Source organism: Cricetulus griseus, chromosome 2 (assembly GCF_003668045.3).
Source record: "Cricetulus griseus strain 17A/GY chromosome 2, alternate assembly CriGri-PICRH-1.0, whole genome shotgun sequence".
NCBI classification, from domain to species: Eukaryota; Metazoa; Chordata; class Mammalia; order Rodentia; family Cricetidae; genus Cricetulus; species Cricetulus griseus.
In genome coordinates this window covers 202,307,266-202,332,549 of record NC_048595.1, presented here as the reverse complement: position 1 = coordinate 202,332,549, position 25,284 = coordinate 202,307,266, and the positions used below count along the sequence as shown (strand labels likewise).

The window sequence follows — 25,284 nt, the reverse complement described above, 5'->3', positions numbered from 1 at the left end:
CAGTGTATTAAAGAGAAATATCAGTAAATGTTAAATGTTCTTGAAATAAGGTACCCCCCCAAAAAAAACTTAGTTTCTCTGTCTCTGTTTTCTACCCGTTTGCGTTGATCCTGCGAATCCCCTTTTCCTCGTTATATTGCCATTTTTCCTGTTGATATTTTGAATGATACATGTTCCCATTTTCTTGGGTTGTCAAGATTATGCTTAATTCACCTTATCTCCCATCCTGGGATGGAATTTAGGGTCGTGGCAAGTGTTCTACACTCAGCTACATCCTTAAATGTTATTTGCTTAACTCTTCAATTCTTTTACCTTTAGAGTTTTATTTAGTTCATGGTTCTGGATGTGTGGGATGTTCAAGAGCAATGTGCCATTATCCAACAACTGAGATGGCCCTTCTTACTACATTGTAAGCAGGCAGAGAGCATATTTTGTCAGGACTGCTCAGGTTTCTTCCTTGTCTTACAAAGCCACTAATGTCACCATTAGGGTTAGAATTTTTATGAAGTATTTAATTTCTATTTGCTTCCCAAAGGTTCCACCTTCAAATATTAATGTGATTTGGGGCATTTTTCCAGATAAAAACATGGGGGTTGGGTACATTGATATCATAGCAAGAGTAAAGGTGATGACTGAGGTAAGGGTGGACCTGTGCATTTCGTAGAGTACCACCTCTGCCGCATTGTTAGCTATGGCTCCTCAACATACAGACTATTTTGATGTTCATATATCATCTATTCATGTACAGAAAGCTTTTTGAGATACTTAGAAGAACTTAGTGCTTCTTATTCCTTAGCTAGTCTGCATACATTGACTTTCGTGGTGGTTTTCTGAAACACCTCAGCAGTTGTTTGGCAATGGTACTGTTGGTGTTTTGTTTGTTAAAATATGTACTGATTTTTTTTTTTTTTTGGCCAGGTACAGGTATAGTCATTTTTATTCAAAAACATTGATCAAATGCATCTATAATTACAGTTCTGTATTGTTAAGAGGGAAATGAGAAGAAACTTTCACTTGGATTTCTAGTTCTTTTAGTAGAGTCGTGTTAGATTACTTAGAAGTTAGCTTTTATTTCTTGTTCAAAGTGCATGGACAGATAAGTCAGATTTATGGAAAGTAGTTTTCCCTGTATATTTTCTGTTTGTTCTTAGTTTGCTTGAACTGTAACCAGATTGGTGAAGTTGTGATATCATGACACATTCTAAAACACAGAATTCTTTGTTTTTCTTTTTATATAATTCCTCTATAAATAACTTGCCATGTGCTGGCTTTTCACCAAAATTTGGATTATTAATCAGTACTATATAGCTTGAGGAATACTTTTTTGATTGATTTATTCATATTACAATACTGATTCCCACATTAGTGTCCATTTTCCTATCTTTTAACAAAAACTTTGTTTCATTGTAGAAGATAAAAATGGCTCTAAAGAGGGAAAATAGAACTTCAGCAACTAGTATAAATAAGATTTGGTTATTGTTCTCTTCATAGTTTAAAATTTATCCCTAATGCTTAGCAAATGAGAGTTACTCAGAGAATGTTCACATAGAAAATATATCCCAGTTATTTAAGCATCATGACCAGCCAGTGCCTGTTAAACTTGATTCTTGAAATGATCCTAAGGCCACAGGCTATTTTTTTTTTAATATTCAGCCTAATATAGTCTTTGGAACAGTAGAAATTTATTGTCCTAAATTAGTCAATGGCTTAGGGAGGTCAGGTGTTGGTAACTAATTCTGGTACCTTTAAACTTTACGTGATCATGAGTATCAGCGATTATCTTTGTAAGAGACTGTGCTGCTGTAGTTCTTAAGCACATAGGATCATTAAGGCTGACTGTACAGTATAAATGTTTAAAGGGAAATATGGCCCTAGGAGGCCAAAGAGTTTCTTGACATTGTAGCTAGAGCACAACATTTAGAAAATGCCCACAGAATGTGCATGCCACCTGTTTAAGCTAACATTAGCCAAAGCCCCTTGTCAAAACTTGAGTCTTGAAATGACTCAAACTCTAAATCCACAGGATCCTGATTCTGAATGTTTAGCCTAATGTAGTAAGTTACAGAGCATTCTATATGCTACGAGCTATTTATTACTGAAAAATTCAAGTTCCAAGTGAGAAAAGAATACTAGGTGGAAAAGTAAGCTGTCACTGTACAAGGTTTGAATGAAGATGTAAACCCCCAAATAAACAAGGAGGTGAATTTTCAGAAGAAACCAGTTAGTGTCTCTAATGGTTAATTAAGAAGTCACTTAGAGAAGGCTGGAGAGATGGCTCAGCTGTTAAGAGCACTTCCAGAGGACCCAGGTTCAATTTCCTGCACCCACATGGCAGCCCACAACTGTCTGTAACTCCAGTTCCAGGGTACCTGACACCGTCACAACAGTGCAACATAAAATAAATTTAAATAGTTAAAAAAAAATGAAGTCATCTAGAAAAGAGAGCCATTAAATAGCTAATTCAGACTTTTGAGTAATTGACATTTCTATATTATTTAATTTTTCTCTTATTTATTTAAATTTGTATTCTAGTATTTAGTGACATTAATACTGAAATTTCATGTTCATATGTAAAATACTGTTGGAGCAGAATTAGAGTTTAGGGTTATTCTCTTCTGTATCATGAGCCACATGTATCAAAGACTCCTCTGTTTTGAAGTTTCATAATGACTGGGTGCCAGCAGTAATTCCTTTCTGTCTTGTGTGTCCTTGTTACCTAGCACACCCATCCCACTAAGTGTTCTAGATGTCATTAGTTGGAATAATGCCAGCAGCCTCATGTACTTGTAATTATGGGGTAGAAGAAGTGGAAAAGCACATTTACAGAATATTATAATCATAGATAGAAATCATTGAGTACATGGCTTTCACTTTGTGACTTAATGGCTAGTGAAGTGATTGGTCTTTCTTTGTGAAGACAGCATGGTTTTGTATTCTGGAATGTTCTTTGGGTTAGGAAAGGGGAGTCATATCCTTAACCTAGTTGGTTTGCAAAGTTCATACACTCAGGGTGTTGTGTTCCAAATTTCATAAAATTCTTGTAATGAAATTAGGTAGCTTAAATTGTGATATTATTTTCTTTATGTCTGTATGAACTTTCTATTTGTTTGGAATAGGTGTGTATATCTATTTTACTTATATGGACCTGGTCAAGATGTTAAGCAGTTTTATGTTGTGACTTTTATTTCATTATTTAGTACTTTTTGGTTCTAGGTGCTTTGTATACATTATCCCATTTTATTCCTCAAAGTGCTAAAAGGGCTATACCGTTTCTGTTTTGCATAAGGAAAAACTGGAAGAGTTTACAGTAAAGACACAACAAATACCCAGGAAAAGTAGGCTCAGAGATTGAAGTCAAGGCTTGTGATGTCAGAGCTCCTCTTAACTAGGCTAGGGTAATGTAGATATGTCTTGATATGAATTGACCCCCTTATAAAAACCCTCTAATTTTTCATTTTCTTCTTTTAGGAACTGAAAGATGTAGGCCATCGTGATCAGATGGCTGCAGCTAGAGGAATCCTGCAGAAGAATGTTCCAATCCTCTACACTGCATCCCAGGCCTGCCTGCAGCACCCTGATGTTGCAGCCTACAAAGCTAACCGGGACTTGATATACAAGCAGCTGCAGCAAGCCGTCACAGGCATTTCTAATGCAGCCCAGGCCACCGCATCAGATGACGCCTCTCAGCACCAAGGTGCTGGAGGTGGAGAGCTGGCATATGCTCTCAACAACTTTGACGTAAGTCATATTTGGGAGGAGAGCTTGGGCTCTTCACCAACTGCTAAAAGATAACTGATTCCTGGGGAAATATGATCAAGGCTTGTGATGAAAGCCCATTTTCCAATTAAATTTATAATCTAAGTGGGAAGAAATTGTTATGAGTTATAACTTTACTTTAGTGTAACTTGGCTTAAGGCATTTGTCTTTTCTTTGTCTTTTTAGTTTTTTTTTTTTTTTCTAGTGTGGTTAAACTTCTGTATTCTTTTATAGAACTTATATTTCCTTGTGTGGTTGTTCTTTTTCCTCTTAGTGTGATCCTTATTGAGACTATGAGTCTGGTTCATTCCAACCAGGATTTTGACCACATGGCAGATGGACCTGTGATAGATACAGAAGTAAACAAAGTGTGTGTAGGCTTTGTCTCTGGGGAACTCGTGGTCTCATGAGAGATATAGATAAATTATATTGCTGCCATCTTAATCTTTTCTGACTGTATATATAGATTTCTGTTCTTTATGATTTGCTTTGAACCATGCACACAAGAGTTTAACCACATTGAAACAGATTTGAAATTAAATTATTTATCATAATGCTTCTACAGATGATAACCTAGATCTCTCTTGTGTATGTAATGTGTATTTATTATCCTTGGTCCTCACAATACATAAATGTATTGTGCTTTGTTTTTAATTTTAACCCAAAGTGAGTCATGGCATCCAGTAGATGGCAGTAGTTTAAGATTTTTTTTTGTTTGTTTTTTGTTTTTGTTTTTGAAACTGGGTCTGGCTGTGTGGCTCAAATTGACCTCTACCACCCTGCCTCAGCCTCCCCATGTACCATCATGATTAGCTTTGTTTTAAACAGTTGCTGCAGAAAACTGATATATGTAACTATCATCTTCATAATTGAAATGTTTTGAAGTATAGCATCAATGTGATGGAATGTATTTTGTTTTCAACAGATTTTTTTGTTTGTTTTTTGCATGGTGTCTTCCCTGTATTTGAGTATGGGTAATTGGTTCTTGTTGATACGTACTGATTCAGGCCTTTTCATAATGTACAACAAGAGAAGGTAGTGTTATGCCTAAAGATGATGGTATTGGGATTAAGTTTTTATCTGAATTTTTATTTTTTTGTATTGTAGAAAATTAAAGGTCCCATCTATCATTGCTAGGCAAATTACCATGAACTTAGCCTCTAATTTTTCTGTCACAGAAGTAAACATGAAATGACCTTTATAATTGTTAGGATACATCTTGTGACATACTCCTACCATTGTTTTCTTCTGCTTCAGATTTGGTAACATTAGGTATTTGTCTTTTCAAGGTATTAAGGACCATGTTTGCACTAAATTGAATAGTAGATTAGAAAAACCCACTTTTTTAGTGTCACAGTTTCTTCATTTGTAAGATGAGGGGGCTGTACTAAATGATCTCTACATTATAGTTCTGTGACTATTAAAATCTATGACCATTTCTTCTTCGTTTCTCTGGTTCAGAAGGTGTTTATTGTTTCCTCCCCCATGACTTGGCAGTGTTGGAGATTAAATGCAGGGTCTTACATACGGTTAGACTGGTGTTCTACTAATGAGCTACATCTTCAGCTCCATATTCAACCTTGATCAGAGAAATCCTGTAAAAACCAAATCTAGCAAGAAATATGGTCAGCAAAAATGTAGTTTAATTATTAACTGGAGGTGTTGCATGATCACTTTCAAAACTGAAGGTTCTTTGGAAGAAAAATGTTTACTCTCTGAAAAATACCAAGCTTTTGGCAGGAAAAAAAATTGGCATTTAAGTTGAAATTATTAAGGACACAATATCTATGAAGAAAACAAAAAATTAAACCAAAATATTTGCATAGAGATTTATTGGGGTGAAGGTCAGTTGTATTTAATGGGCATGTGAATAGTTGATCATAAGTTCATTATAAGTGCATTTTTTCAGGAGCAAAAGTCAGTACTTTAATTGTTTAAAATTGTTAATGGCCAGGCAGTTCTGTTTTGTAGCAGTTATAGACTGTTCATAAAGATATTTATTTTCCTTATAATTATCATTTGATAATTTTAATAACCAATACTATGCAGGCCGACCTTTAGATGTTTAGGGAAAGTAGTGTGAGCATGATACTTTGTGTTTGCATTTGTGATATCAAACTTTATTCAGGCCCTGTCTGGTTAATAGTCCCCTCTTTGAGAAGTGATTACTGATATGGGTTGACAACTTTCATGGGCTGGCCTTTGTCTGTTAAGAACACTTTTTAGGTGTTGGGATTACATTTTGATATTCCTGATACTTTCCTTGCCCTTTGAGTACTTGAGGGAACAGAAATGAGTACTAATATCAGTAACACTTTCTCTGTAGAAACAAATCATTGTGGATCCCTTGAGCTTCAGCGAGGAACGCTTTAGGCCTTCACTGGAGGAGCGCCTGGAAAGCATTATTAGTGGAGCTGCTTTGATGGCTGACTCATCCTGCACTCGTGATGACCGGCGGGAGCGCATTGTGGCAGAATGTAATGCTGTCCGCCAAGCTCTACAGGACTTGCTCTCAGAGTACATGGGCAATGTAAGTGTCAGAACTTCTCTTTGAACTAAGATGTCTGAGGAATGTTTTTTTGACTGTTGATGGTCCCCTAAAAAACCACCCACCCACCCATCCATCCATCCATCCATTGTGGTGCTTTATCTACATATGGTGCTGAAGAGATGGCTCACCCTTTAAAGTCTGCTATACAAGGGTGATGTCTTGAATTCTGGTCTGGCACTTATGTAAAAAACAAGGCATAATCCAAGAACTGGGAGGTAGAGACAGGTGGTCTTCTTAGTCAGCCAGTCCAGCCAAATCTGTGAGCTCCCAGCTCAGTAATAAAGCTGTCTAAAAAGATAATATGAAGAGCATCTGAGGAAGACACCAGAGGGTTCCACACACATGTGTGCATCTGTGTACCTGTATGTAAGAAAATATACACTGGAAAGAAAGCAGTACTATAAAATTTGATGTTTGACTTAACTATAGAAAATACCGTAACCGTTGGTTTTCTATCTTTATGTTTTCTATCTCCTTTCCTTATACTTCTGCCACTCCAGTTATTTAGTTCTAGCTTAAGATTGCTGTAATTTAGACTGTTTACTCAGTATTTGTTGTTCTAAGGAAGGAATAAATAAATAAGTGTCTTAAAGATCGCCTGTGCTCCTATTAGACTGCTCCATGCTGACACTACTTTGCTTTGTGTAAGTAACAGTGGATCTGAGTCTCTTTCTTTCTTTCTTTCTTTCTTTCTTTCTTTCTTTCTTTCTTTCTTTCTTTCTTTCTTTCTTTCTTTCTTTCTTTCGTTGTTTTGTTTTTGTTTTTTTGAGACGGGGTTTCTCTGTGTAGCTTTGGAGCCTATCCTGGCACTCACTCTGGAGACCAGGCTGGCCTCGAACTCAGAGATCCGCCTGCCTCTGCCTCCCGAGTGCTGAATTAAAGGCGTGTGCCATCAATGCCCGGCGGATTTGAGTCTTTGACTGTGGTCTGCTGAGTATAAATGGGCTCACCCTTGAGCATTTGGTATAGTGGAGATATTGTTTCTGTGAACAATAGAGAACTGTTTCATTAACTATTAATGCATTTTAATATTTTTCAAAGTACATTGTTTTAAAGGGAGAAATGATGAAACAAATTAGTTATTCCTAGTGGTTTTATTTTTTGTTTTACTTATTTAATTAACACTTTTGCCAATAAAGATAGTGGTTGTTGGTCTTACATGTTCTTTGCTACACTTCATTTTGCTCACTTTCATGCCTTTGTAATGAAAGGGTAATGGCGAGCCACAATGATGTCCTAGGGTGAAGATGACTGCTTTTCTGTTTTTACCTAATTTAACCATATTGTAAAGTTAGTGAAGCATATTATTTTAAGTCATTGCCATGCTTTGATTGTAGGCAGATAATCTAAGAAAAATGAGATTATAAGTTTGAGTTAAATAGATAGTGGTTGATAGTCATAGCAGAAATATTGAATGCATTTAAAAAATGCTTGTCTGTGCTTGAACATAAAAATATGAAAAAGTGTATAGGTTAAAGAGTACATGATAACGTAGGAATCATGAACCAGAGTGCGTATGTGGATCATCTGCTGTTTTGTGTAGCGCTGAAAGTCAGGTAGAAGTGTCTAGTGCAGTTGATTAGGGAACCAGTTTGAATATATTCCAGTGCAAGTATGATAAATATATAGAGCTTTCTAAATAGTCTTCAAAATAGCCCTTGAATTATGGGGATTACTCAGACTCTTACCTAGTCACCTTGGTCATGAGTAATCTGATCTCTCGTTTGGTTGTCATACAAGTAGTGTTACTTTCTCTTTATGTTTAGGTGGGCACTAGGATAATACTTGATGTTTAGGCTGAAATTTAAGTATTGTAGTGGGGATTATGAAAGAACTTTTCTTGAGATTCAGACTGGGAAATGATCTTTGGATATTTCTTTTTATCATCGGTTCATATAACATGAAAAGTCTCAGTCTTGTCAAAAGTTAATAGAAAGCCAGGAGTGATGGCCTACACACTCTACAGGCAGTTAAATCTCTGTGAGTTTCTGGCTAGCCAGTATTACATAGTGTGACCCTGTCTCAAAATTAATGGAGTTAGGGTTGAAAAGAAGGCCTGGAGGCTAGGAGTGTTTCCTGTTCTTCCAGAGGACCCAAGTTCAGTTTCCAATACCTTTATTAGCACACAACCACACGTAACTCCAATCTGATGCTCTCTTATGGTCTTTGAGGGCGTTGCACTTAAATATACAAATCCACATACAGCTATACAAATAGACACATAATTAAAAATAAAAGGTGGGGGTTAGAGGTGGTGGCACATGCCTTTAATCCTGGCACTTGGGAGGAAGAGGCAGGTGGATCTCCATAAGTTCCAGGCCAGCCAGAGCTACATGGTGACACCTTGCCGCAACAAAATAAAATGAAATCTTTTTAAAAAAAACAAGGAGTTAATATAGTGAAGATAAAAGAGAAAGGCAGTGGAGTACATTGGAAAGAATGAGGAAATGCCCCAAAGAATCATAAGCAACTGGCTTTTGTTGTGAAACACCTGGAAACATTTCAAAGCCCCAATAATAATCACAATTGAACTGGGCCAGTTTTACATTAATATATGTCATATACAGAGCAATGTCTTGAATGTCATGTCAGAAACAAACTGGTTCTCCATAAGGAGATGCTAAGAATGTCATTAATGGTACTGTAAAAATTTTATAGGAATTGGGTTCTGGAGAAATGGCTCATTGGTTAAGAGCATGTACTGCACTTGCTGAGAACCCAGGTTTGAGTCCCAACACCCAGACTGTGGCTAATAGCCATCTATAATTCTAGTTTCAGATGATATGACAGCCCCGTCTGGCCTCTGAGGGCACCTGGCATACACATGGTGCACAGACAAATATGCAGGCAGAACATCCACCTACATAAAAATAGTAAAAGAAAGAAAGTGCTAAGTGCTTAATTAACATCATCACTCATAAGAAAAATTTCCCAGGAATTGCAAGAGAGTTGTTCCACTCATGCATTATACAGTTAAGATCACTTTATAGTCTTGCAGAGGACAGGCACAGGGGTTGTCCACCACTGCCCCCATTTCTTTAAGCTTGCTTGATTTTCTCCATTTCTCTCTCTGGCTTGCTGTGTCTTTAGTAGGACATTGTTCATTGTGTTATTGAAGTTTCCATGTTTCCCTCTGTCTCTTGTTGAAGGCCATTTTAAACTGCACCATTATTCATCTTCTCAGGTTTTACGCCTAATTGTATGCTTCCTTGAATTGTTACTTGATTATGTTTCCATTATTAGTATAATTTCTGAAAGTAGGCTTTGAACTTTTGGAAGACTGAACTATTAAAAAAAATTCTTAGAGTCTGTACAATGCTAGAAGTAGTACTCAGTAAAAGTATGCTTAATGAATTAATTCATGCTGACTTGGGAGAATGAGTAAAATGAACAATTTTGTATATTCATGGTGCTAAGAATATGGATTTGTAGAAAGAGAAAAAACCTCAGTCTTGCTGTTATAGACCTTGCATATTCTCTGTCCCTCCCTCCCTCCCTCCCTCTGTCCCCCCCTTTGTCTCCTCCCCCCACCCCCATCCCGTGTGTGTGTGTGTGTGTGTGTGTGGTGTGTGTGTGTGTGTGTGTGTGTGTGTGTGTGTGTGTCTGTCTGTCTGTCTGTCTGTCTGTCTGTCTGTCTGTCTGTCTCTGTGTGTGTGTGTGTCTGTCTGTCTGTCTGAAATAGGTAATTAGTAAAAGTGGTATCTTAGGTTAGAATGAGGTCTAACTGAAATTTGCCTTTAAGGGCTCTAAGGGCAAGGAGGCCAGCAGCCTTAATGTTCCTGTTTGCATCGTAGTTTGAAGGGATGAAAGATAGTCTTGTCTTTAGTTCACTCACTGTGTAGACTGTAAATGACAGATATTGATGTAAAAGTAGTACAGCTGACTCTACTTAACTTGGAAATGCCACAGATGCATTAAGGTAGAAGGGTCTAGAGTAGCTGGCATGGTTTTACAAATGCCTGCTCAGTTCTGTTAAAATGAAACCTGGTGATTGTGGGTCAATTTATTCTGCTTCTCATCTGTTAGCCTAACGTTGCACTGGGTATGGAGGTTCTGGAGGGGGGAAAACAGCTTTGGACGAGTGTCATGATCTTTGAGGATTTCCAAGTAAGTGGATTGAAATTAATTAAGCCTGGTGTGGCTTGCATGCCTTACTCAGTCTCATCGCCCAGGAAGCTGGTGTGCTGGAGGACCAAGTTGAGGCCAGTGTAGGCTACATAGTAAAATCTTGTCTTAAAGCAAAGAATCTTTTTAAAAAAGCCTTAATACTTGCTTCTGTATATAAGCACAAAATACTTGATTAAGTAGGATTTACAGTTTGATTCAGGTTAGCTTAACACAATGTTTGGGACAAAAGGACACTCAGTTTTTGAAATGAAATCCATTTGGTTTTGTCTTGCACAGTCTTACTCAACAGTATATGGTCATATATAACTGGAGTGAGGACTTGTAAAATTGGTGAGAACAAGCTTTATTCTGTGGGCATACATAGCTCTAGCTCTGTGCTTTTTCTTGTGTTAGCTATTCATATAGCCAGAATACTTGAAATTTGACAGGTGATATTTTAGATAGCTATAAATATATAAACTGAGTAGGTTTCAGAGTCTTTGTATGCAAAAAGAATGTAAAATAGTTCATTGATAACTATCAAAACAAGTAAAACCTCTTGTTTTATTTTGTGCTTTACTAAAAATGGGCATTGGAAAATTTAAGAATCTATGCATGGTTTCTGATTTGTATATTATTTCTATTGCATAATTCTAACTGAATAACCAACTAGCTTACGTGTGTAAATGTCCAGAAGGGTATAGTAATCCAGGTATAATAGCCATTATACCTTGTATTTCCTTATGCTTAGAACTTCAGTTTTAGGTTACAAGTCTGTGTTAGGCCAAAAATGGTAAGGGCATGTTTATTTGTATCTGCCTGTCTGCCTGTCTTTCTCTCATCTTCCTCCTACTCTTTGTTCTAGTTAGTTTTACCGTATGTTGCCCAAGCTGGCCTTAAAGGCATTCTGCCTCATTGGCCTCCTAGAGTACTGGAATTACAGATGTAAACTACAACTGTGCCCAGCTAAGATGTTGTTTCTTAAGGATACATAAAAAAAAAAAAAAACCAAAACTGGTTTATTTAGTTTATTGTATGAATGTTTTATTTTCATGTATGTCTGTACCATGTGTGTGCCTTGTGCCCTCAGGTCAGATGAAGGCTTGGGGATCCCCATGAATTGGAGTTGAGAACGGTTGTAAGCCACCATGTAGGTGCTGGGAATTGAACTTCTGTAAGAACAAGTGCTCTTGACTACTGAGCCATGTGTTCAACCCCTTAAGGATTTTTATCTTTGTTTTATTTTATATGTCTGAGTATTGAGCCTGCAAGAATTTTTTTAAATTTAAATTAGAAACAATCTTGTTTCACATATCAATCCTAGTTCTCTCCTGCATGTATTTCTTTACCACCTGTGTCCGTGGTACCTGTGGAAGTCAGGAAGAGGGCATCAGATCTCATGGAACTAGAGTTAATGGATGGTTGTGAGCCACCATGTGAGTTCTGGGAATTGATCCCAGATCCTTTGCAAAAGCAACAAGTGCTCTAAGCTGCTGAGCTCCAAACTTGCCAGTCCTTATCTTTTTTTTTTTTTTTTTTTTCCCCCTAAAACATGGTAATTGTAGAATCTCAGAAGAACACAGTAACTGGCCATTTTTTTAATTAAACTGGACATATATTGAGGAGACTTCATTATGCTAATATATAAGGCAGAACCTTTTAATGTGATTTGCTGCTAGTTTAGTGTAGAATGCATGAATATAATGCAGTTAATATTTACTTTGCATTAAGTTAAGGGGAAGCACTTAGTTTGGATATTAATCCCTTTTCAGTTTTGCAAGTTCTTTCCTGGAACAGCCCCCCCACACACACACGTGTGCGTGTATGCGTGCGTGCGTCTAGCTAAGTAAATACATAAATACAACTCACTCAATATGTATGTTTTCAGGACTGAGCATTTGATATTGGGTAACTAACTGGTGTACTCTTTCCTAGATAAGGCTTTCTCCAGTTCTTAGAGTCTCTTAGTTGCTTCTAATTCTTTGTGTGGGTAAAACCTTGTGGGTTTTCCCCATCTGGCTTAGTGAGGTTTTGTTCAGCTCATGTTTAGGCAGTCATGTTGATGAGACTTTATGGGTGTAGCTTCTAACATTCCTAGGAGACAAAATTTCATAGCAAATTTCCTATTCCTCTGGCTTATCTTTCTGGCCCATGTTCTGCGATGAATCCCTAGCCTTAGTGTGGGAGAAGTATTATAGTATGTATCCTTTGGGCCTTGGGTTCATGTTCTTTCTCATTCATTTTGGTCTAAGATAGCTTCAGCTTTTGGCAAAGCTGTCTGTCATATATTGCTAATGATTTATTTAAAATAATGTGATTGTTTGAATATAACAGATTTGTAGTTTTGGGAGGCTACTTATTTTTATCCAAAATGCCCTTATATGACAAATATCTAAAACTGAAAGCCTGCTGGCTATTGTATTTCACACTTACTATCCCATCACCCTGGAGACAGAACAGGAGGGTCACAAGTTTGAGGCTCACCTGGGTGACCTAGTAAGTTCAGATCAGCCTGAACTACATGAGTGAGTCCTAGTCACAACACTGAAATATGCATTGTATATATAATATGCACATATGAGTGATAACTTTCTGTACTAATAGTTCTTGTTCATTCATCTAAAAAACTTGTTTTTGAATAATGAGGTGTCTTAGAGGCCTTAAGGTTGTAAGTTCTCATTAAGATTATGGCTTATTTTATTTTCTTGAGCAGAGTTTGATATAGAAAACAATGACCCTGCACCTTGAACTTCTGATCCTCCTGCCTTTACCTTCCAAGTGCTCTTACAGTATAATTGGTCTAGGATTGATGGTTCTTACCAGTGCTCAGGTCAGCCATGGCGTTTGTGTGTTCTTTTTATTTAGGGTATCATGCCTCTCCCCCAGTTCCCAACATACAGTTGTTTAGAGCTGCCTGTCTAGATGCTTTATGACCAGTTCTTGTGTAAGTACTGCTTCAAAATTGTCCTTCCCCAGGACAAACACAGAACCTTGTCTGTCAATATGTTCCCAACTCTGACTCTGACTGCAGGCCTGCTCTATTGGAAATTGCTTTCTTGGTTGACACATCTTTGTCATAACACAGAATTAGAAGAACAAAAGTTTGCAGAGTGTAATGTTTTTCTTCTCTTGAGTGCATGTCTTCATTGTGTGTGTGTGTGTGTGTGTGTGTGTGTGTGGTCACCTGATGGTTGCTAATTAGTACTACTTGCTAATCACTGGATAGCTTATGTATTTAAAAGTGGAACACTTGCCATATTGAACCAAAGAATGACTGTTTATCTTTGGTCATTCTAAAAAAAATGGCTGTAAGGCCTTTTCAAAATGGGGTGACTTGGAACCATACAAGGAAGATGTTTTCTATAAGTTTGCTGCTAAAGTAACATCTGACCAGGGAGTTGTCTTGCAAATTTTATTTTCTGATGTGTTGAACAATCAGCCTCTTGCCGTGGTCTTACTTACACATATTCTAATTTCTGTGAAATAGAATGCAGTATGCTATCACATCCCATGGCTTCCTTGCTAATTACTCTTCAAAGTTAACTCTGAATTCATGGTTGGAGTTACTTTTCCCTGTTTTTAGTTACACTTAATCTCAGAACTTGAGAGACAGGTGGATCTCTTGAGTTTGAGGTGAACCTGATCTATATAGCAAGTACCGGGCTAAACGAGTCTATACAGGGAGTGGGAGGTGAGAAGGGAAAAAAAATGCTGTATTGCTGAAAAATTGGACATGTAAGCTGAAATAAACCCTTTCCTCCCCAGGTTGCTCCCCAGGATGATGTTTTATTACAGAAATCTAACTGAGATATGTTTGGGAAATCCCATTATGAAAAGTTAAGAAAATGAGGTTGCTTATCATTATTGTGGCTGAGTGTCGTGTTGTATTAGATGTTTAAGGATGCTATCCTTGCCATCATTGTCTTCCTGCAACCACCAGCAGTTTTTATTTTAATCCCACTTAGCTCCCTACTCCTCACTTGGTGGACTTGCTAGTAACTGTGATGTTTCTACTAAATTCTCCTGGGATTTCAGTTAGCAGTGGGAAGGAACTAAAGGAGGAAGGTAATAGAGCACAGCGAGGTTGTGAGAGGCATTGGTGAGCAGCAGTATGGATGAGATAACAAGTCCCCCAACTCCCTCATAGCCCAAGGCTGACTTTCAACTCCTGGATCTTCTTTCTCCACCTCCCAAGTGCTCGGATCACAGGGCATGTGCTGCCATGTTTGCATTGCCACATCCAGCCTTGGTCATATTTTTAAAGATCTAATGTGGGGGCAAGAGGCATTGTATTTATTTGACTGTAATAATTTAGTGGTCTTCATTTTCATTATGGTTTACTAGAGTTTGAATGAAACTTACTAAATGATAGCAATGGGCTAAAAGTTATTATTTGGGTTAGCTTGTGCCTTATAAGTTTTTTTTTTTTCTGAGAAGTTCTTACAATTTTAGGTGCTTTAAGAATTTGGGGGGTGGGGGATATTATGGAGGTGTTAGAGATTGAACTGAAAATCTCCACTCATGCTAGGCAAGCACTGAACTATATCCCAGTCCCATTGCTTTTTTTTTTTTTTAACATGATTTTATAGTCTTTTCTTTGGCAATTAGTTAGTAAAAGGTACCACCCTTAGTTAGAGGGAGCCTTATTTGATAGTAAGTATCCCCTCTACAGCTGTACTCATTTGATCTCATTCCCCCCTTTTGGTACTCATTTTGAGGTACAAAAATAAGAATGGAGAACTTTGGCATAAAACAGATAATAGTACGACAGAGGCTGTAAATCACATTGCCATTCTAAAGCACTGGAGCAAGTATAGAACTGTTGATACTCAGTAAGATACACAAAAAGACAGAGGGTTAGTATTGGGAAGAGAGTGAAGAGAGTAATATGAGATGGAATCAGGAATAATCATGGGTTAATTAGCAAGTAGCAGCAGCTATTTAGATTATTCAGATTAAAACTATTTTACAAGCAAAACTGGTTAGCAGTCCCTTTTCTCATGCCAGTGAGTAGCTTACCAACAATATCAAGAGACTCAGAAAATCTGAGGGGTTGTTTTCTTTTCCCCTTTCTTTAATTTCCCTCTCTATAGAAGGTATTGTGTAAGAAGTCAGGACTGATTTAGTCTAGTGAAAAAATGGTCATAGAGAGAGAGTTTTTTGATCATAATTGTTATTATATTATAAAATCTTAGATTGCCAGTTCTCTTTTAGGGTAGATTTAGTCTTTAATGCATTTCCTGAGGTCCAAGAAAATGAACTGCAGAAATAGAAATAAAGGAAACAATTTCATTTATCCTCGAGACAGTGACACATTAAGGACTAATGACTGCCAAAAGGAAATGTCAAACACTAAGCTAGTCTACTTTTTTTGGCAGCCAAAAATCCGGTGAATCAACAGTTTTAGAGTGTGTATGTATTTAATGTGGGCGAAGGAAGAGAATGTCTAACATTCCTTAAGGCCCCGTTAAGATCACTATGGTTGGACTTGAAGCCTGTTTCTACTTTTCTAAGTCCAAGAAAGGCACATGCTACAGAATAAAGGTGGTTGTGAGGCTTTGTGGATAAGAACAGTTGGTTGTGCAAGTAAGAGGACCTGACTCTTAACTTTTTCACAGATGCTAAAGACTTAAGAATGACCAACCACGTTGTGCCTGTAGTATCATAATTGGAATGTGGAGGCAAGTGGATCCTGGAAACTTACTGGCCAGCCAGTTTAGAGAAATGGTGAACTTTAGATTCAGTGAGAGAAAGTAGAGAAAATGCCTGATACCCTTCTCTCACTTCCACATGCACACATACAGGTACTAGCACCTCTATGTCATGCACACATTCACACATTCACACACACACACACACACACACACACAATAATAACAATAGTAATAAATCTAAAAGTAGGTATTTAACAAATCATATGAACAGAGATTGAAAAAAATTATTCCAGAACCAGCTGGGTGTTGGTAGCGCACGCCTTTAATCCCAGCACTCGGAAAGCAGAGGCAGGTGGATCTCAATGAGTTGGAGACCAACCTGGTCTACAAGAGCTAGTTCCAGGACAGCCTCCAAAGCCACAGAGAAACCCTGTCTCGAACCCCCGACTCCCCCCCAAAAAATTATTCCAGAAACTTTTTGCAATTAGACTGAAACTGATATTTCTTTAAAGCTGTCTTAATTTCTTTTTTAAGATTTTTTTTTTACTTAATATTCTTACTCAGGATACAAAATATTGGGTACTATTTCATTTTCACAATGCTTATATTGTGCTGCTGTAATTTGTTAGTCAAGGCTTTGGTTGAAAATGTCAAATGTAATACCTTTTCATTAATTATTGCTTTATTGGGTGAGTTCTCTCTTTTTGTTAGAAAAAAACTTGATGGTATTTCTAGTGCTGTGGTGAGAGTGAGATCTGTTTTGGTGGAGATCTGTGTGGGCAAGGTCTTAGGAAGCTTATTTTGAGGAGGGACATCTCAATCAACACCCTGTGAGAAATAGCATGTATCTTTGTTGCCCCCAAGTAAGTCTCAGTGAGCTGTAGAAGGAGCCTGGGTGTTGCTTAGGAGGGCTGCACACCACTGGCATTTCCTCAGGTGGGCCCAAGGAGCTGAGAGGGTAGAACTGCAGATGGCAAAGCCTGTGTAGGATATGTCTCTAGTTGGTTGTAAAGCTGTCAGGAGTGTTTGATCTTACCTGTGTGTCTTCAGATAAATCAGGTGGGCCTGGAGATGGCTCAGCCAGGGAAAGGCCTTGCTACCAAGCTGATGACCTGAGTTAGGTTTGTGGAACCCACAGAATAGGACAAAACCAATTCTTAACATGTAAAAATAGGAACATTCTAATAAATTACATGAAAAAAATTCACTTTGCTTTGGTGTTTTAGTTAGGGTTTCTATTGCTGTGTAGAGTCACCATGACCATAGCAACTCTTATAAAGGAAAAGCATTTACTTGGGTGGCTTACATTTTCAGAGGTCCATTATCATCATGGTGTGACATGGTGGCATGCAGGCAGCAGGAAGTGAACTCAACTAGGTGCTTGAGCTTAGGAGACATCGAAGCCTGCCCCCACAGTGACTCACTTCCTTCAACAAAGCCACACTTAATAGTGCCACTCCCTGTGAGTTTATGGGGACCAATTACATTCACACTACCACACTTGGAGAGATAGGTTGGTTTTGTTTGTAGGATAAACACACTTATTTTGAAGCTTTCTTTTCAGAAATGTTTGAATGACATGTTTACTGGTACATGTACATTATATTATTGTAGGAATTGTCTGTGGAGAGACTTTGTTCTGATACTTGTTAGCTACATCGAGTATGAAAGTTACCTAAACTTGCCTGAGTTTCTGATGCTGCCTCTAGGCACTGGGTATGATGACAGTGCCTGTGCACATAGCATGTTGTGAGGCTGGAGTGCTGGCAGCAAGAGCATGGCCGCTCCTTTATAATATTGTTACAATTGCCGAAACCGATCATTGGCTTTATAATTGAATGGTTCAGACATTAAGTCCTCTTTTTTTGTTTTTAAACTTAAGATTTCCAAGAGTTTTGTAAAATAATTGCATTTAACATTCTGTTGGTAAAAAAGCTTATTCTCTTCATTCACCCCTCTCAGCTTTCAGCTGTGGTCATTATGTGGACCCTGGTGATAATGGCTGAGGACTATTTTAATTTCTAGCAAGTGTGTCACTACTGACAGTTGCAGGACTTATTTTATTGCACCCTGTTATCTTGAGTGAAGTTGGTGGCCTCGTTCCCAGATTCATATTATGTTCTCCTTACTATGAAAATGTACATTTTGCTGGAGTCTGACATACTCCATAGTTAATTGTGAGTTATCTGGCATGGGGAATCGAGACTGATCACCAATGTTCATTCTTTGAATTGAGTTTTGAATAGGCTTCCCTGTATAAAAATCTCTTCATTATTCATTCTTAATCCTTTTCGGTTTATTTGATAATTGAATTTGAAATAGACTTGCTATTTGAGTAGTACTATATATGTTTCTTATTCATTTTTGTAAGTTGTGCTTGTATCTGTCCTAGTTTATTTAAGAAAAATCTAATGCTGGTAGGAAAACTATTATGAACAAGCATTTTTTTCTGTTTTTAAAAAAGCCCCCTACAGTTCACTGTTTCAGGGACTTGATACCTGATTGAGTGATTAGCCACATATGAGTTTAAATATTGTCTATGTTACTAAAAAAGACAGTGGAAAAGGCATTAAAAAGTCTAGAAGATTTTTCTCCCTTTTATGTTATAATGGGTCTTTCTCTCTAAGGGTTTTTAAAGGACCAGAGAAAGATTCCTATTAAGAGAAAGTCTTATGGTGAGGAGGGTCTGACTCTGAAGTAAGGCTTCTGAGGTGGCTGCCATTATTGCTTTCTGCTTCTGAAATGTGAGCACTTGCTGTCAGATATTATCTGTGTATTTGTGCAGTGCTTTCTTGCTTTGGTAATAATAATCAAAACTAAGAAAAAGGCACATTTCATATTTAGAAAAAGATTTCAATTTTTTTTTTTTCAAGACAGGATTTCTCTGTGGCTTTGGAGGCTGTCCTGGAACTAGCTCTTGTAGACCAGGCTGGTCTCGAACTCACAGAGATCCTCCTGCTAAGTGCTGGGATAAAGGCGTGTGCCAACAATGCCCGGCAGATTTCAATTTTTAAGCCAAGATTTTTACTGTGTTATCTCCCCCACCCCTTTCTATCTGAGACAAGATCTCTCTCTATAGCCTTGGGTGGGCTGGAACTCAGAGAGATAGATACACCTGACCTTGCTGCTGGGATTTAAGGAAAATAACACACATCCCATGTCATTTCTTTATACTTGGTAAAACATTTTTAATTTAAAAAAGTTTAAATTACATTTATTTATTGTGTCACAGTTTTCCCCTCCACCATGTGAACTCTAAGGATCAAACTTGGGTAGTTAGGCTTTGTGACAATCGCCTTAACTCATTGAACCATCTTGATAAAACATTTTTTTTAAAAAAAAAACCTTCTGGCCAGGCATTGGTGGTGCACGCCTTTAATCCAAGCACTCGGAGGCAGAGGTAGGCGTATCTCTGTGAGTTCGAGGCCAGCTTGGTCTCCAGAGCGAGTGCCAGGATAGGCTCCAAAGCTACACAGAAAAACCCTGTCTCGAAAAACAAAACAAACAAAAAACAAAACAAAAAAGCTTCCAAATTGGCATTATATTTATAAGTTCCAAAATGTAAAGACTACAAAAAAATCTTAAAATAAGTTCCTTCTTTCTTATCCTTTTATAGCCACTTACAGGTTTTCTGTTTAGGTTTTTTTTTTGTATCTTTCAGAATTATTTCATGTAGATAATGTAAACCACATGTACATACACACAAGGAATGTAAAGATATTTTTAAGAGGAAAATATTATTCCTTGAACAGATTTTAGGTTTTTCTGTTTCTGTGTTTATGAGGACATGATTTCACTATGTAGTCAAGCTTGCTTGAGCTTGCATGTCCTCCAGAGTGCAGAAATTGTACATATGCAGTGCCATACCCAGTTCCTAAAGATCTTTTTTTCTCCCCTCCCAAATGCTTTTGTCCTATAGTGAGTCATCGATTGTCAAACCGGTGTTATAATTTGAAGAAATGTTTTACTGCTCACTTTGCTTTTAGGCCCCTGGATTTTATTCTACATCCTCATCTATCTAAAACCTGTTTCCTTTTGTTTTCCCCAAGGAAGCTATTCCCATCTCTTTGCTTCTGTGCTAGATGTTTGGTTCCTATGCTTCACTTCCTGTTCTCCCTGTTGTGGCATCAGTTTATAGTCTCTTAACACAATGAGCTATAAAGGTCACATATGTGGAATATAAACTTTTTGTCTTGTTTCACATCTGAATTGTTTTTTCGTCATGTCACAGTGAGTGGCTTTAGGCTAGGTGATCTGTTACAGATTGTTCTATATAATACTTCTCTTATCTATATTGATACTTCTCTTAACCAATAATTAATAAGAATCCATGTTAGTGTTATGTTTACAGCTGTTAGGAATTTAGTATATTCTTTCAGATGCTTTTCTTGAGGTGTCAGGTCTGTTTAACTTTATTAAATTGTTAGCCTTTCTCATCTAAGTTGAAAGTTTTTATTCACCATAATAACTTTGGAAGTTTTATCTTTGTTTTGTTTTATTTTTTTGCTTTTTCAAGACAGGGTTTCTCTATGAAACAGTCCTAGTTGTCTTAGAACTCTCTTTGTAGACCAGGCTGGCCTTGAACTCATTGAGATCCTCCTGCCTCTGCTTCCCAAGTCCTGGGATTAAAGGCGTGTGCCACCACTGCCCAGCTGGAAGTTTTATCTTTTTACTATTGTCCTTTTCAGTTTGTTTGATCATCTGCTATATATAGTCTTTAACTCCTAACCCTGGTTCTTGTACAGAAATGCATAATTTGTTCTTAATTTTGGTTGCTGTTATTACATCATCAATATAACACAAACAAGACCTCATTCCTGCCTCAGAGGTCCTGCTTTGTGAATGATAGCAGTGTCTGATTTTAATATTGGAATTATAGCTCTAGCCATGCAAAAAGAGTTTTTATATTTGGTTAAGGGGTACTGATAAAGTCATGATAGAAATTGTATCTGTGCTCTAAGGAGAAAGAAGAAGTGTGTATCAACTGAAGTTGGTTTCTGCCACATACCAACTGGTATCAGTAATAAAATACCAGTGTAAATCTCATCAGTGATATGTTTAGGAAGTTGATATTTAGGATAATTTCACAAAATGTGTTTTGTTTTGAACATGACATTGGTAACTAGGAAATAGGAGAACCCATATTTAACCATCCCTTCTTTCTTTTTCTTTTTGTGTTATTAGGTAGTAAACCTAGGGCTTTAAACATGCTAGCCAAATGCTTGAATATTTTATAAGCTTAATCTTAGTCTGCCTCTTCAATCTCTGTTTGGGGACTTTGTTCTTCTATTCTGCTGGATACTACTATGCCTGATTTCTGACCACAAGTCTTGTGGAATCCTTGACCTTACTCTAGAATCAGTTCTGATACTCATGGCAGTTGATTATCCTTTGCCTGTGGGCTATGATTGCACCATAGAGAAGAAAGGATAGTTTCAGTTTCTAAGCTGGAGAGATAGTACAAGACTGTCCTGTTAGTCTGGGGATCCTGGTTAGTATTGTCATAGTTCTCGACCATGATTCTGGAGGCTTCTGTGAGGTCTTCCACTAAAGCATTAAGAACTTGAATGGCGGGTGTGGACTGTTTCAGTACTTGTAATGGTGTCCCGGTGTACCCCATGAGGTAAGCTTTGCTTATGAGACTACAGGGTAGCATTTGGACCTTTCTGCTTCCAGGCTCAGCTGAGGGATGTAGTTTACTTATTTCTTGAGCAGTGTTCCACAACAGTGATTCTAGCTTCTTTTCCATTGTATATCGTATTTTCCCTGTCAACATACTTCCCTTTTCTGTGTTCCATCCCAATTCCAAGATCCAGTGAGGCCCATGAGTATTATAGTTCAAATACAGGTTCGTCTTATATAGACTGTATTTTTTTTAAATAAGAAATTAAGCTTCAGCTTAATGAATACAGTTTTACAGTAAAAACAAAAGTTACATAGAGACAAATAAAATTTGTCTTTAAAATTTTTTTTTATACAGAAAGCTTTTACATAGAAGCTTGCATGCTTGATCCTTTCCCCATTTTCCTTTCTTTACCTACATCTCTTCCACATTTTTTCCTCCTGAGAGGAAACTATTGTTATTAATTGTTAACTACTGTTAACAATGTGGTATGAATAACTCTATACTTTCCTCTGCTTATATGATAAGTTCTTAACTTCCTCCAAATTACCAAACTACAATCATTCCCCCTTTTGTCATAAATATTCATCTTAATTAAGATGATATCATTGCTTACAATCTTGCTTGTTATTATTTAAAAGCATTTGATGAAAAGGTGGTTTTTGTTTGTTTGTTTGTTGGTAAGATTTGCTGTTTTTCCCTTTATGCGTATGAGTGTTTTCCCTGCATGTATGTATATGCACCATGTATGTGCCTAGTGCCCATGGAGGTCAGAAGAGGCGATCGTTATGGTAAACTGTCCTGTGGGTGCTAGGAAACAAACTTGGATCCTCTGCAAAACGGTTAAGAACACTTAACCAGGTCTTCAGCCCTCTTGAGAAGACTATAAAATCTTATTCTTATTGCTGAATATGGATTTATTTATGATTTATTAAAATATTATTTTAGCCCACAGTGTGGGTTTACTATAAATTATTTAACTACTCCTTTTTTTGATGGGCATTTGCTTTTTAAATTGTTTTAAGCATTATGTGTGATGTAGCAGTGATTAACCTTGAAAGATACACCCTTGTATTTGGTGCTTTTATTTTTACATGAAAGGTTCTGTATTTTTTAGGGAGATACTTGAGTTGGGGAGGGAGGAGAAGAGAGGATTATTTTCTACATAGGGCTAGTGGCTGTTGTATCACCAGTAAAAGAAAATACCCTTCATGGTCTCCCTAATAGGTGTTAATTGTTTTAATTTTGCCTGTGTGCCATGTGGTTTTTCTCTTCTGTCAAGTACTTACTTGTAGTTGGCTATCTTTTTGTTTATTAGAAGCCATTGAATATTACAGCTGTTACTTCAGTATCTGCCATTTATTTATTTTTATATTTTATCACCTTTTTTGTTGGTAGATTTTAAACAATCACAAGGAACTTTTGTAATTTTCATACACTTTTGTTTACCTTTGTCTTGTGATAAAAGAGTCCTGTTTGGAATGAAAGCATCCTTCTCATCTTAGATTACTTGGATGCACACATTTGAGTCCTTCATAGTTAAATCACAAGAAGCAGAGCCACATGGAAAGGTGTGTGTGTCCGTGCTCAAGAGTTTCTGTCTCAGATTTATTGTAGAGATTTAATATTATGTAATCATGCAAGTAGATTAAAAGTTTATGTGAAACTGTCGCTTTTCTATGTCTTTTATAAAAGAGAAAGGACTTTTAAGCTTGGTGTTTCTAGGAAAGAATTGTCACATTTAAATGAGTTTCATATAAATTGACATATTCCAAATATAGATTCCTTTGAAAAATGTCATGCTTGAATACAAGGTAGTAATTAATTGTCTCACTTTGAGTTAGAAGGTTTTTTTTTTTTTTTAAGAAAGTTCTTTTCACATAAACCATTTTAATTGTTTAGGATCAAAATTCTTTGACCTGGATGGCTGGAAGCATCCTAGTTATAGTTGCTTTAATGATGTTTTTAGAATCTTTTCCTTCTGTATGATAAATCTTTCTTTCTAGCTCTTATTGGTACCACATTTGCAGGATTTTATACTTGTAAATAGTTTTTTTTCCTTTTTTAGTTTTGTGTGTGATTGTGCATACACACAGGTCCTGAGGCATCTCATTGGTTGACCTGTAAACAGTTTTACTACTTAACTTTTTTCTTTCTCTATGGGCAGAAATTGTCTGCACATCATTTACGGTTATACAAGTGCTAGCTGGAAATACTGAATGCTAGTACACATACATACATGTTAGGTGTATAGTCAAGTGAGTAGTTCTTTGTCCAATCAAATACAAGCATCCAGTACCTAGATTAAAATGGAGATAGTGTATCGCTTCTCAGCCTTTTGGGTAAGATCAAGTATAAAATGGAGATAGTGAGGAGGGGCTGTAAAAATTTAAACTACAGGGAGTGAGCTGAGTAGTGGATTTCTCTTTGGCATGAATTGGGTTTGCATCTTGATCAATTTGCATACCCTCTTCACTCCCTTAGATCTATACACTCGTGTATTCTCTCTCTCTCTCTCTCTCTCTCTCTCTCTCTCTCTCTCTCTCTCTCTCTCTCTCTGTACAAAGATGGAATGAAATGCTGAGTGAGGGGCTGCCAGGCATCACCAAAGAAAAACTGTTTTAGGGAAGGAAGAGGAAAGAACAGTTTGGTAACCTCCTTAGAGTGCAGTTGACTAAAATACAGAACTTATATGGGCATCTGAAAACAGGATGAAGGATGATAAGAGCACAATTGATTGGACCTATTAGGGCTTTCTGATGGAAAAAAAAATGCCATTAAGTCTCCATCATTTTTCAGTTCCTTCTCTCTTTTTTTTTTTTATTTTTTTGGTGATACATAGTTTTCCTTATTTTCAATAGGTACTGTCCATTAAAAAGGGAAATAAATGGCTTATATAATAATGTCATTCTGCATAAAAGTAACTCTATGTGGCATACTCTTTTCAATGATTTTTCCTCAGTACTGGTAATGTATTTTTATTGATATCATAGTTTTGAGACGTATGATCATTTACAAGTACTATCCATTTCAGAGAAAAATATGACAGATGAAAAAGAAATACTGGGGTTTAGAATATAAAGAGCAAAACTGGTTCACACAAAGACATATTTCATGACTGGTCTTTTAACCTAGATGTTTGAACTAGGCAGGTCAGGGATCCAGCTCTTGTGTTTCCTACCCGTATATACCATTGTAGATGTAGGGAACTGTAATTAGCCGTTGGAATCCCGTGAATTAGTAAATGAAAGAAAAATCTAATCATTGGACTAAACTAAAAGCCCCCCCCTTTGGTGAGTTATTTTATTGGGAGGAAGAGGGTTTAGTTAGACCTTAAAGCATTGATTCTCAACCTGTAGGTTGTGACCCCTTTGTAGGTCAAATGACACTTTTACAGGGGTAACTGAAAACCATCTGAAAACACATTATGATTCGTAACAGCAAAATTTTCCTTTGTTGCTTGTCATTACCTGGAGGTATTGGGACTTTTTATACTTGGATGCTGTACATGTGACGGAAGACCTCAGTAATCTATTATAGTATGGCAGAGCACAGAGCATCCCTTACCTAGTTCTGAAAGCTGGGGAAAGCAA

General features: G+C 37.1%; 1 protein-coding gene across 1 annotated transcript in view; it reads left to right on the top strand.

The window, feature by feature from the left end:
* Positions 1-25,284, top strand: part of Ctnna1 (catenin alpha 1) — a 115,685-nt gene that overhangs the window by 45,605 nt on the left and 44,796 nt on the right. Inside the window, exons 6-7 of the mRNA XM_027400741.2 lie at positions 3,469-3,738; positions 6,083-6,286. Coding sequence (XP_027256542.1) covers positions 3,469-3,738; positions 6,083-6,286 — 474 coding nt within the window. The remainder of the gene's footprint in view (positions 1-3,468; positions 3,739-6,082; positions 6,287-25,284) is intronic.